The sequence below is a fragment of the Barbus barbus genome, assembly GCF_936440315.1.
Source record: "Barbus barbus genome assembly, chromosome: 10".
Lineage (NCBI taxonomy): Eukaryota > Metazoa > Chordata > Actinopteri > Cypriniformes > Cyprinidae > Barbus > Barbus barbus.
The window spans coordinates 5,044,849-5,059,825 of record NC_136738.1 but is presented as its reverse complement, the minus strand read 5'-3'; the positions used below and the strand labels follow the sequence as shown (position 1 = coordinate 5,059,825).

General features: G+C 35.8%; 1 protein-coding gene across 1 annotated transcript; it reads left to right on the top strand.

Annotated features, from left to right (window-relative positions):
- The first annotated feature begins 387 nt into the window (after positions 1-387).
- On the top strand, positions 388-12,950 carry LOC306875886 (OX-2 membrane glycoprotein-like). The gene is made up of 8 exons (XM_079426659.1): positions 388-555; positions 1,280-1,392; positions 1,485-1,560; positions 1,638-1,958; positions 4,220-4,549; positions 6,953-7,237; positions 10,769-10,870; positions 11,504-12,950. Exons 3-8 carry the CDS (start codon positions 1,491-1,493, stop codon positions 11,560-11,562), a joined length of 1,167 nt encoding a protein of 388 aa, XP_079282785.1. The 5' UTR covers positions 388-555; positions 1,280-1,392; positions 1,485-1,490; the 3' UTR covers positions 11,563-12,950.
- Positions 12,951-14,977: the final 2,027 nt, after the last annotated feature.

Here is a 14,977-nt window from a genome sequence, read left to right as displayed (position 1 = left end):
AGTAGCCTATTATGAGTAAAATTTGTGAGTCCCATTTTGAACACTAGATGTCAGACTTGAGAACATTCCTGTGCTGTGAGTTTCTTTACAGAAATTCTTAAGGTTATATTTATGCATTTGGCAGACAGACAATGTTTGTAATTTAATACATGAATATGGTAGTTTAGGCCAAGCTAAAATGTGAAATGCAGCACAAGCTAAAATATGAGATTGTACACTATAAAACAGGGGGTCTCTTTTCCATCTATAATTATAATTTAATATTATATACAGATAATTATTTACAGATAGTTTGAATTTTTAGTTTCATGTTTGGCCATTGTTGCCATTTGAGTCAGAACTGAGTGTGTGTGTGTGTGTGTGTGTGTGTGTGTGTGTGAGCTGAGAGGCAGCTGAGTGAGTTGTGAGACGGAGCCACCACGTGCTTGACTCGGCATATGCAGTGTGTTAGTGATGGGTGGAGAAAGGGCCGTTTGCAGTCCAGTTGGTTCAGTGTGTTGAAGAGTGTGTTGTGCATGTACAGCTGAGGGCAGAGGGCATCAACACCACATGGAGGTATGTCAAAATATAATATTAAATGCTTATGCACATCCTAGATGACTCATTTTGTATATCATTTGCTGCTGCAGATGAACTGATAATTCTACTCTTTGAGTATTAATAAATAGTCAGTTTATTAATGATCAGTTTATCAAGGTCTAATATTTACAATCTATAGATTTTATTTCAGTATGTAAATTATATTTTGCATATGCTATAACAGAAAAAATATTATGCTATTAACATTGTCTTAAATTTTAAATAAATCCCTAACAAATGTTATTATATATTTGGCCCCTTAAAACAAATAAATACAATTTTAAATAAATATATATTAGTTTAAATTAACTTAATATAATCGTTGTTGTGGTGTAGTTATGGATTAAACTGCTCAAACATAAATTAATGATGTTCTCTGAAATATGTAATTATTCACTATTGATGTTAAATCTAACACAAATATTCTTTATTATTTTGGGAAAATAGTGAAGTCATCAAAACTATGAAATAACATATTAATAACAGATTTATATTGTATTTAGCTTGATACTGGACACTTGCTGACTGCTTTTCTTTCACTATCCAATCCAGATTAAAATGAAAAATTTAGTTTGGTAAAAAAATTCATTGCACAATTTTAAATTATTTACAAGCTCAATTTACGTATTTCTGTGCGTGTGTGTGTGTGTTTTATATATGTTTTATATAATGTATTTGTGTCTGTAATATTTAAACACAGATGGCAGCCCTTCAGTAAGATGTTGGGAATATCCCTAACTGACAGAAAATTTTGTCTTCATTTTCAACCCACAAGACTGAGCTGGACCGTTAAATGCCCTCTCAATATAAAGGGTACAAACTTCTTAAAGATAGATAAAACTGTGGACTTTTAATTTTACATTTGGTGCAATAGTTACTGAAATGCTGTATTTCCTTTCCACTAGGCTAAAATGTTTGTGGTCTCCTTGCCAAGATGTCTACAGATCTGTGTGTCTTTGGTAATGGTGTCCAGACTACAAGGTGTGTGATTGTAGTAATCTGTTGTTCTGTGTGTAAGTGGTGTGTTTTGGGTTGGTTTCATTATTGCTGTGTCTCAGGCAGGGTTTCAGCTCCGATACGCGTGGAGGCCCCGGTTGAGCATCCCTTCACTCTGAGCTGTACACTTGTCAAGGGCAGAGGAGAATCGGTTCATCAGATCCGCTGGCTGGATGTGCAGAACCAGACGTTAATCACTTACCAGCCTGGCGAAAAAGACAGTGTGAGCGGACAGCAGCATGTGGAGCTAGCTTCTTCACCACGAGATGCCAGTGCCATCACCATCAAACGGGTCAGCTACAGGGATGAGGGCTGCTACACTTGCATCTTTGATCTTCATCCCAAAGGCTCAAGGGAAGGACAAACTTGCCTTACTGTCACAGGTGAGTCTTGGACAAGATGTATTTAGAGGATGCATCTACATGACTTCCATTTGACAGTGAGCATCCATGCTTTCCAGCAACGCTGATCATTTTTAATTGCTTATATATCACGTTTTTCTTCCATGCTGTCCTTCTGTGCATTGATGGCGGTGATTTTTTTTTTTTTTTTACTGAGTCCTTCTGCAGTTTACGGTAGGTTGTAACAAGTCCTCATGAGTCATTGAATCAGTCACACGACTGATTCCTTAAAAATGTTGATTCACTCAAGAAAGAATCAGTATTCATGTTTCAATTTAAAGGGTTAGTTCACCCCAAAATTAAAGTTCTGTCATTAATTACTCACCCTCATGTCGTTCCAAACCCGTAAGACCTTCGTTCATTTTCGGAAGACAAAGTAAGATATTTTGGATGAAATCCGAGAGCTTTCTGACCTTGCATAGACAGCAATGGAACTACCACGTTCAAGGCCCAGAAATGTAATAAGGACATCGTTAAAATAGTCCATGACGTCAGTGGTTCAACTGTAATAATATGAAGCTACAAGAATACTTTTTATGTGCATAGAAAACAAAAATAATTACTTTATTCAACAATTTCTTCCCTTCTGGGGTCAGTCTCCGCTGCTATTCAAGAGAGAACCATGACAGTGCTCTCTGGACAATCATTATAAAATGAACTGTTTTTCCACTGATTCAATGATACACTGATTCATTTAGGAACAAAACAACACTACCGTGTCGTGATGAGAAGATCAGATACTGCATTTTTTAATCTTGTTCAACAGCTTTCATTCATCCTCATTAATGTTACTTAGTTTATTTGAGCCGAGTTAAATTAAAATAATGCGTTTCACTTGCCATATTCGAACGCGTTCACATTTGTAACCTTCATATTCTGATCATATTTTGACTTAGAGAATCATTACGTTGCACCCAAGTTAAACTATGAGAAAAATAAATTAGTAGTTCAGCTCCCAAATTCCTGGTCTTTCATTCATTTGTCACATGACACTACAGCAAAATGAAGGAATCATTCATGAACAAAATAAATGGCAATATTGAATCGAAAAAATGTAAGTTAGTCAGTGTTACTTACATTTTCATAACAGTTGCAGTGATGCTCTTTATTGATTGAAGATCAGAGACAGGTATTGCTGCAGCTCATACAGGACATAGCTTCAAATGGGTTGTACAGAAGGTCCATACCTAAACCTACCCATAATCTTGAGGGTCTTCACCTATTCTGGCATAAGCTTCTCCCACTTGGAGGTCTCAGGGCTGCAGCGATATATACTTGTGAAATATCAGCACACAGGAGCCGCAGTAGCAAATTCAGTAGCTGCATTCTAGTTTATGTGACATTGCTTATTTCTAAATGAACCTGCATTACTTACTTTAATGAATACTTCATTTTTTTGGATATGCTTTGAAACACTGATAACAACTCACGTATCATCAAGTTCTGTTCTTTGGCTCTTATAAAATAAGGCTGTGGGAACAATAAATCACATCAGCATATTGTGGTTTTGGATGTTGCATACTTGCATTGTGGATTCTGGAAGAGAATGTGAATGTAGATAAGAAACAGCTGCTTGGTCAGGCAAAGATCCAGCTGGTCTCAACATCTCATGGTTTGTGTGCACCTGCCTGTCATTTCTAGGATTGATGCGGTGGAGACTACTGTCCTTGCCTCACTTTAATACATCATAAATCATGTGGGGATTGTATTCTGAATTCTCCTTAGGCTGCTATTGTTATGTATTGACAGTGAAAATACTCAGTCTATCTCATCCTGGTCTCACGGAGACCTCTTTTTAATTTCATGTTTCTCCTTTTGTTAAATGCAGATAATAAAATAGTTTGTCTAGTGACATACACCCTTAAAAATGAAGATTATTTATTGGTTTCTATTGTTCCATGAACAATATTTAACATCCATGGAATCTTTCAATTGGACAAAAGGTTCTTTACACTGGAACAAAGTTCTTCAGGTTATAAAAATATTCTTCACACTAGGAAAAAATAATTCCTTTAAAATCTGTTCACTGAAAGGTTCTTTGGGCAACCCAAGTGGTTCTTCTATGGCATTAAAGAGCGCATATAGTATGCTATTAAGTAACAAATTATGTATAGTTTAAAAAACACTATACTGTATATAATGTCTTTATAATTATGTATATGTAACGGATTACATTATAATTATGAATTTAATTTCCATGTGTTATCATGCTACCGTAGTGACTTATTTTCATTGTTTTACAGCATTGGTAATCTCAGAGGGCAATAAGACTGCAGTGGGTGGTAAACAAGCCTCTCTGGCCTGTCGGTACGGTCTGCCGGAGAAAGTCAAGCAGGTGCTATGGAAGAAGATTGTGAATAAAGCAGAATCCCGTGAAGTTGCATCTTTTGCAAAGCAGAGTGACCCAGTAATTGAAGAAGAGTTTGTGGACCGTGCTAGCCTGAGCCCTTCCCTGTCTGACACGCAGCTCACGTTATGGCCGGTCCGAGCTGAAGATGAGGCTTGCTACACCTGTGAGTTCCACACGTATCCAGATGGCACTAAAAGCGCCATAAGCTGCCTCACTATATTTGGTAAGTCCCTCAAGGCTTTAGTCCACAGTTGCACTGAAATCATGATAAGCTGGATGATGTTGATATTTGTCAAGTTGGCTGATGAAGATATTCAGGGCTAATATTTAATACACCTGATGCTTGCTCTGTTTATTGTTAGGATGATGTAAAGTAGTATTTTTTGGTTGGTCTGCCTCAGTGGTCAGTAGCTTGTTGAATGATTGAAACCAACCAACCAAAAAAAAGAAGGTAACATTTACACATAAAACAAGAATTCCAGCGCAACACTGAAGTTTTAATGATATGAAAGTTTTATGATAACAATGTTAAACAACCAACAGATGCCTGTTATCCAGTGATGCAACTACTCAACTTCTTTTCCAAATTTCGCTGTTTTGAATACAAAATATATGATGAATCAAATCAATTTGTTGAAATAGTCCACTTTAAGTAACTTTGCGATTACATGTCAACTAACAGTCATAAGAGTATTAGTAGACTGTCTGCTTAATATCTGCTAACATGTAGTTTGATGGCCCTCCAACAGACATTTAACCAACTATAGGAATGTTTGTAAATATATGTAAACTAATTCTACCAACTCTAACTCTAAACCTGACTTAACAGTCTACTGATATTCTAATGAGAGTTAGTTGACATGTAGTTGCAAAGTTACTTAAAGTTAGTAGCATGTCAGTTCCGCATTGTACTTAGTCTACTATGTACTTATACACTTATACTAGCTAATAACCCTGAACCTACCCCTAAACCTAACCTTAAACCATGTAGTTACCTTGTACTTTCTTACAGAGTATGTACATATAAGTGCACATAATATAAAATAAAGTGCAATCAGAAGGTTTAAAGTGGACTATCAAAATAAAGTGTTACCCTGAATCACTTATGACTAGAGACGTTTGACCAATTTGTGTTATGAGTAAGAGAGAATGTGTCCATTTTTTTTTATAAAAATAGAAAATATTACAATATGATTACAAAATAATATTATCTTGTTCTTTCAGGGTACTTTTATGTTTATTACTTTAAATCCATTTAAATACTTTTGAATTTGTTCAAATAAAAGGATCATTAAAACCCATCCCAGAAAACAGTCCCCACTCTAATGGTCAAGATGGACCTTGCTGATATTTTTATATAGTGACTGCTGATTTTTAGACTGAAACATAAATCTAGTACAGTGTATGCAGCTGGTAGTTCTGTAGCACAGAGTGGTAGAGAGGGAAGGACAAGGCTAAACACACACAGGCCTGGAGAAAATGAGGACAACAGACAGAGAGAGAGTGATATGAAAGAAACTGATTGTAGGAGGGTGAGACTGTGAGATCTATGATTTATTCAGACTGTGGTCAGAGTGAATGACTGTGTCACTGTTCCACTAACACAGTGCTTCTCTCTATGTGCTGCTCTCGTTCTCCTGCCTTGTCTCTTTCAGATTGATGTTCACCTCGTGCCTCTGTGTTCTGTGCTGTTCCATTTGTTCAAACTATGATTCAGCCTCCAATTCATACTCAAAGGGATATATTAGCTAAAAATTAAAATTCTGTCATTATTTGCCCAGCCTCGTGTTGTTCCAAACCTGTATCACTGTATTTTGGAATGTTTTGTTCATACAAGGAAGTCACTGGGGTCCAAAACAACCAGCATTTTGTTTAATCATATTCGCTCATCTGTTATTCATAGGAATCTTGACATGATTGGTCATGATTTAGTAAGAATGTGAAATGCTTGTCCTCTGTTGGAATGCCAAGTGTATACCTCTTTTTGGGCCAATGCTGTGGTTTGAATGGGCATCTCTGTAGCTTTGAACTACTGACGAAAATATGTGGGCTGCAAACACTCAGAGATGGCATGCAGATCTGTTGATTTACAAAGCCAACTCTTGCTTTTCAAACCAACACAAGTGGATATCATTTAGAAGAAGAGGAAGGGGGGGGGGTTATAATTTGTATCTAAAGGAATTAAATAATAATTAAAAGATTTAAATGGATTTAATGGAATAAAGTAATGAAAAAAGAAGAGGACGTAAGAAGTAATCGTTTTGCAAATAACATTTTTATTTTAAAATATGCACACATTCACTCTTATTTGTATGACTAATATTCCTTCTTTGATTTGTTTGGTCTCGATCATTTTGACATTAATGATCACTTTTAGACTGCTGAGGCAGACAAGCCTGTAAGTTTTAAAACTTTTTATCATTCTACAACAAACAAAGCAGCATTAAGACTATCAAATATTAGTGGGGGCAATTTGGCCATTTCTAATTATTGTCTATGGTAGTTATGACCCTGACACTCTGTCCAAATCATCTGCCTCCACTGATGGACATTCACATGTAGCTGTGTTTTCTGACTAAATAAAATGTTCCACACCCAAACAACCTTTATACTGTATCATTTACAGTCCTGCCCAAACCTCAAGTAAGCTACAAGACCACATCTCCAGGAGTGATCGAGGCTAACTGTACTGCCGTGGCCCGGCCACAGGCTGAAATAGTGTGGAACGTGGAGGGGAATAACCGGACCATTGGTCCACCTGTGACCACCTCCATCCAGCAGAGTGACGGGACGACTCTGGTCATCAGCACCTTGACCATCCAGGCTGGACTCCTGAAGGATGTCTCTGTCAAATGTCTTGTTCATCATAAAGGACTGGAGACTGCCATTGCTGTTTCCATGAACACTAAAAGTAAGTGTGAACTATTTTATTATGCACTTTGATTAAAAAGGTTTATATTGAATAAAATAATGTAACTTTTTCCTTGATTGGTTTGAGGTAAATAAATCCAGTGAAACCAATGGCTTGTTCTAAAATAGGCAATACAATTTTAAACAGTGTTGGGGGTAACACGTTACAAGTAACGTAGGTTATGTACAAACCCGATTCCAAAAAAGTTGGGACACTGTACAAATTGTGAATAAAAACAGAATGCAATGATGTGGAAGTTTCAAATTTTTCTTTTATTCAGAATACAACATAGATGACATATCAAATGTTTAAACTGAGAAAATGTATCATTTTAAGGGAAAAATACGTTTATTTTAAATTTCATGGCATCAACACATCTCAAAAAAGTTGGGACAAGGCCATGTTTACCACTATGTGGCATCCCCTCTTCTTTTTATAACAGTCTGCAAACGTCTGGGGACTGAGGAGACAAGTTGCTCAAGTTTAGGAATAGGAATGTTGTCCCATTCTTGTCTAATACAGGCTTCTAGTTGCTCAACTCTCTTAGGTCTTCTTTGTCGCATCTTCCTCTTTATGATGCGCCAAATGTTTTCTATGGGTGAAAGATCTGGACTGCAGGCTGGCCATTTCAGTACCCGGATCCTCCTTCTACGCAGCCATGATGTTGTAATTGATGCAGTATGTGGTCTGGCATTGTCATGTTGGAAAATGCAAGGTCTTCCCTGAAAGAGACAACGTCTGGATGGGAGCATATGTTGTTCTAGAACTTGGATATACCTTTCAGCATTGATGGTGCCTTTCCAGATGTGTAAGCTGCCCATGCCACACGCACTCATGCAACCCCATACCATCAGAGATGCAGGCTTCTGAACTGAGCGCTGATAACAACTTGGGTTGTCCTTGTCCTCTTTAGTCCGGATGACATGGCGTCCCAATTTTCCAAAAAGAACTTCAAATTTTGATTCGTCTGACTACAGAACAGTTTTCCACTTTGCCACAGTCCATTTTAAATAAGCCTTGGCCCAGAGAAAACGCCTGCGCTTCTGGATCATGTTTAGATATGGCTTCTTTTTTGACCTAAAGAGTTTTAGCCGGCAACGGCGAATGGCACGGTGGATTGTGTTCACCGACAATGTTTTCTGGAAGTATTCCTGAGCCCATGTTGTGATTTCCATTACAGTAGCATTCCTGTATGTGATGCAGTGCCGTCTAAGGGCCCGAAGATCACGGGCATCCAGTATGGTTTTCCGGCCTTGACCCTTACGCACAGAGATTGTTCTAGATTCTCTGAATCTTTGGATGATATTATGCACTGTAGATGATGATAACTTCAAACTCTTTGCAATTTTTCTCTGAGAAACTCCTTTCTGATATTGCTCCACGATTTTTCGCCGCATCATTGGGGGAATTGGTGATCCTCTTGCCATCTTGACTTCTGAGAGACACTGCCACTCTGAGAGGCTCTTTTTATACCCAATCATGTTGCCAATTGACCTAATAAGTTGCAAATTGGTCCTCCAGCTGTTCCTTATATGTACATTTAACTTTTCCGGCCTCTTATTGCTACCTGTCCCAACTTTTTTGGAATGTGTAGCTCTCGTGAAATCCAAAATGAGCCCATATTTGGCATGACATTTCAAAATGTCTCACTTTCAACATTTGATATGTTATCTATATTCTATTGTGAATAAAATATAAGTTTATGAGATTTGTAAATTATTGCATTCCTTTTTTATTCGTAATTTGTACAGTGTCCCAACTTTTTTGGAATCGGGTTTGTAATCAGATACAAACTGTTCTTTAAGTATTTGAGATTATTTAAGAAACCTACTTCTGTGAACTAGCCCTCAGTTTTCAACTCAAAATCAATCAAATCAGAGCAGTACTATTCTGTAGACTCTCTAGGTCAATAATTATCAAATAAAATGCTGAACATTTGCATTTGGACAACTATAATCCGGTCATTTTATAATATGTTCTTTACATAGTGTATCCAAAGGCCTATATGAATCCTACAAGAAAGCCCACAAATTCTCAAAACTGTGTAAAATGATGCATAATTTAATTCTAAACAAGCATGCAAAATTTAAGAGAGATTTAAAGAGTGTTTCAGGAAGCCCTTTACTAACATTACAAGTGGACCAAAGGGAGAAAATTATAATGATTTAACAAAATGTATGAAATGTGATCTTCTTGTCCTAGATATGATATTATTTTTGTCACACAGTAATTATAATTGAGATTAAAGTAAAGTTACAGTGAAATGTGAAATATGATAAATCCCGACACTGTCTCTATCTCATACGTCTCTCATTGAATGTCTAATTCTTGCATGGTTGTAATTTCAGTGTTCTGTATGAACTGTGGTTTACAGCGTGACATGCAGTGCAGCTCTGGTATGTCAGGTTTTTGGGCTCATCATTCAGTGTTTTTCCTGGCCCTCGCTCTATGTTCATCTCTACATTCTCTAACAGAATGCAGACCGACGCTCAGGAAAACTAATCTTTAAAGCCAAATATAGTTTTTGTAAAGGATGGAAAGGGAGCTGAGAGATTGTGATCACAAAGGGCTGTAGCTTGCAGAATTATTATACAGTACAGCAGTTTAAATGCATTAAATACATTCCTTGGTTTTTGTTTATCTCTGTATGTAATGTAGAGTTACTTGCACAAATGTTCTCTGTTTAATTTGTCCTTATCTCTATTTGAATCTAGAGAAATTGTTGTCATAGCAGTAACAATGTTTCTTCAACTATAGGCCACTTTGGCCCAGTGGAATTTTAGAAAATAAACCCAGTTGGAGGGTGAACGTTTCACACTCTCTTTATTTGTCCAGTGGACAAGCATGAATCACTGGAGAATGGAGTCATTCTCCACCGTCTCAAAATCCTCAGTGTTTTTTGAAAAGACTTTGTAGCACGCACACAAAACTAGTAGAGAATATTTTGATACTTTTACAATTTGACAAAACTGATTGGGAATGATGCACAGTACAGTGTATTTTCTTCTTTAGAATTCTTTTAATAAATAATTTTATTTATTATTATTTTTTGTAGACTTTTTTATTATTATTATTTTTTTTTTAATAAAAAGTCGTCTTCATATTTACATATTTTAAGATTGGTTGAGTTTGGGACCAGGGTTATTACAGTATAGCTACCTAAAACTAAATCTAAAAAAAAAAAAGAATTTAATTCCCATTACTTAAAATAAAATAACTTTAAATGAAATAAAGTAAAATTCCCATTTCTCATTTTAATTAAGTTTAACTTGACTAAAATAAACTGAAATAAAAATGAATAAAACTTCTATGGTGTATAATGCAAGCAAATATGATTCAATTATTTATATGAGCCCAGTACCTTCATATAACCTGAAGAAAAAAAGTGATAAAATTCTTAACATCAACAGTGCCCAAAGCTGAAGAAGCATCCAATGATCAAATATTCAGAAGGCATTCTAAAGTTAAAAAGGTAAGCAATGCTCTAAAATTAGTGTTTAAATCTATGGTTTTCTATGTTTCTCTCACCAGTTGGCACTGCGCTCGCTATCCTGATCTCTGTGACTACTGTAGCATTTCTTCTAGTCCTCTGCCTCTGTTTCTGTTTGTGGAAGTGTGTCCTGCGTAAGGATGGTGAGTATTTAGAAAGCAATCCAAAAAATTAACGAGAACAAGCCAGAACATCTGAGCGAAATGTTACATCAAAATCACACAAAGTCATATACAAATATTTAAAGGGAGGCAAATTTCTGTCATCAAGCTATAACCCATTTAAGCCTCATCATGCAAAGTTTGACATCTTAGCTCTGTCAGCCAGCTGTCATGACACATTCACATTTAATTTTCCAACTTATGCTCTAAAAAGAAGGTACAGTTTTGAAAGTATAATAATTAACAACCTTGATCTTATAGACTGTGAGAACAGCTCCAAGAAAAAATAAGCAACTTCACTGTTCTTAAGTGGCCGATTAAAAAAATTATTTACGGTCCATAAAATGGTCCAATTGACCCTAACATAAACTCATGAGAGTCTAGAGGTTGTGATATCTTTTCCTTTTCTACGACTTTCATAATGCACCGCAACAAAACAATCTCTTTCATGTTGTCATTGCTTATTTACTTTTTTCCTTTGGAAGAAAATAAGTTTTTTTTTTTTTTTTTTTTTTCAGTTTTACTTACATTACAGAAAAAGTGTCATTGTATATTTTGAGTGCATGATCTGCAGTAAATGAAACATGATTTTTTTTGTGTTGTTCACATGAGCAGAGCCTGAAGAGCATCAGGTACCAAGAAGAGGCCGAGCAGAGAGAGAGACAGACAGTTGAATGCAGGCGTCTAAGCCTCTTCCTGTGACCTATTTCTGCTGAACTGTGAAGACCTGTACTTCCTTCAACACTTATTCATCAGATCTGATCTACTGATATGAGAAATTATTCAAGTTTTTATTTGTTGTGTGCTTTAAATACTTGATGTTACAGTTACATCTATGCTCGGTCTTGTTTCCACAGAGTAAATCATTTTGATTGAGGCAGATGACAAGCTTCAGTTCTCTTTACAATACGGATATGTTGAAGTTGAAAATCTCCTGTCATAGTGTTCCCTGCTTTTCCAGAAACCAGTGACACGTGTCTACATGAGGAAAGACACTACGTTTGGAAGAATTTGTAAATCTATCACTAATCTGAAGGTTGCAGAAGGCATTTTATCTTGATTCAGAGGGGAGATTAAACTTAGTATTTGTATGTTTTAATACCCGTTTGATACCCTAAATGTAAAAGGACAATAAAACATCTCAAAACTTCTTAACCTCTTGAATTCTATGAAAAAATAAATAAAACAACAACTCAAAGAAAGTGTAGGAAAACTTAATTATTTAATAATCATTGTGAATAATTAAAATCTATTGAAGAAAAAACATTCTATTATATCTTTTTGGATTTCTGACACTATTATGATCAAATACATTCCTTTATAGTTTATAATCTAGCTTTTGCTCTGTCCCTTAATTTTTAAGGTGTATGTAAGTCCAGCAATGTATATTGAGCACTACACAGTTGTTCTTCACTCTAGAGTCTAGACTTTGGATATAGGAAATCATCAAATATCTTTTAGCTCATTCTTTTTTAATGTTTAATGATTAGGCAGACTGAACTACAGATATAGAGACTAACTAGAACAATTCAGTTTAAGTTCTTCTGTCCCAGAGCAATGGTGGGAAAAGAGGTTGTCAGCAGCTTGTCAAAGCATTCACTATATCAGTGGAAATGCATTATCTGCAGTCTGGTGTGGAATTAAATGGCTGATAGATACTGTGGATCAGCTGCTTTCATTACTGAAAAATCATGTTGCTTTGATCATTGTGTTAATGCACACGTGCAATCCAGTGTAATGATAACAACTGATAAAAAGTCAAAGTGTTTTTTTTGTCCTATGCATGTTTAATGATTCGTCATATTCCTGAGGATGTGAGAGCATAGGCCACACTTGAATGAATTAGTTCTTTCTATTCAGTAAAGTATGAAATAAAGTTGTTTTCCTAGTGTAATATGCTGTATTTATTGTGTGCTTCAAGCTGGAAATTGTAAACGATATTGACTTGTGTACAAGTATATAGTGCATTTCTGCACCAATAAGCAAAGGCGTCCATGCTTTGATTTGACTGAATCTATTATGATCTATCTAATTCTGTTCAATTAAATGACATGGTATGGGCTATGCAATGTGTGCTTTGTCACGTAGAAGTTTATTCCAGTGGTTTATTGCTGCTTTTGAATTGTTAAGGGCAAAAATTAATAGATGTCACAGTATTCATTTTTTAAATATTTAAAAAAACAAACAATTAGCATTTCATATCATGCAGAACCCATTTAATGTTGCTGGCAAAGACATGATAGAAAACAAATGAAGTCCAGTATGCAGTTCTAATATTCAGTCTTCCACATTCTATGTTTTCCACATAGGGAAGCTTATTTTTCTTGTTTCCTTGCTTCACATAAAAGTCTCTGAATGCTTAAGTATATATATTATGTTAGTTTAATGAACACATTATCCGGTTCCTCAGCGCTTCATACATTCTGACAATAACATTGACGAGAACATTTTTGTATCTGTGTTCCAGGAAAAATGTTTTTCAGCACTTGTGATCTTGCCAAATCGAACTCATTTTACAGTGACGAATTCCAGATTAATAGATCTAAACCTGTTCTCCTGTCAGACGGTTGACACAAAGCTTTGTTCAGTTGTGAAAACAGTCAGCAGTGTGTTCATGAGACAGCAGAGAGAGGCTAAGAAGATTGCATGTGGCTGTGTGACTAAAAGCCCATATTCTGTTTAGCTTCATTTGACACTTATTTGATATGCATTTGTTTTGGCCTTGCGATTCTGCCGGCCTCCTCCAGTCTGACAAATGCCAGGTTTAGGGTCAAAATACACTGCACAACTTTTAAAACCTGAACAGAAACACTTACCAGCATTTGTAAAGGGTTTCAGGGAGAAACTATGGCCAACACTGAACGACTGAGACTTCTGAACTCACACAGAAACATATGCTTCATTGCTATGAAATGGATGACAAATGAAAAGAGTATGTGCAAAATATCAAACATGTTTACATCAAACTGGATATAATCATAATCTGAAGCTAAAAATTATGGTCTGTGCCCATAATATAGGCCTACTACACGATTTTCTGCTAAATCCAACTCGGTCAGACTGGAAATTTGGGAAAAAGTTGTGTAGTGTATTCCAGCTTCTAGTTTTTGACTTTCATATCTAAATCATGACCACATAAATTCAGAAAAACTTGTTAAGGCTGGCTGTTACTAAATATTTTTATTAATGTAAGTCTTAATGTGCATAAAATTAATTTAATCAGATCTAATCTGTGAGTAATTTTTGAGCCACGATATTCAAAGTCTTAATAAAATATTGGCTATAGCTTTGCAATCAATGCAAAAGATACAAATGCAACCATATAAGTCCATTCACACAGAGTAAGCCACTTCACTATATGTTCCCCTAAGGCTTATCTTATAACAGAAACAAAAACTAAACATACAGTAACTGTATTTATTTAAAGATGCAATGCATTTATATTTAAATTCTAGTCAAGTGGCTATTCTTGGTAGACAAGATCAGTATTTAGAGGCATGGCTCTATCTACTGGTTTTTATTAAGTGTTATATTAGGGTGAATAGATAATAGATTATCAAGCTCCAAGCAATATGGAAAAGGAGTCACTCTTAAATATAAACCTTCGAAAAACTTATTGTACATTTTTTCAAAAATATCAATGGATGATCAACTACAAGAAAAGCATATATTCTCGCAAAATTACGTAAAGCTTCAGGTCAGTGGGGACATTGGTGTTGGTGTGAAGCGATGCAGAGATGCATAAACTCTGTACTATAACTTGGCTTAAGCAGTCATGACTCATTCAGGATAAAATATCATCACGCCCATCTAACACATTCAGTGCAGACTGTTCAGGTGCTAATGTTCAGCCGGATGTGTGGTCATGATACGGCCACATTATTTGTTCGGAGTACTGCACACAGACATATTCATCACGCTTCAGAAGATCTGCAAACTATAAACACACAAAAGACAATTGTTAGTGTAATACATGTTTGGGCAAAATTCAAAATTTAAGAATTGGCTCTTTACAATTTATGACATGGAATTTGAATCAAAATGACAGAAGGAATTTACTCAGTTGCCATTTTTAAAAGTAGACAATAA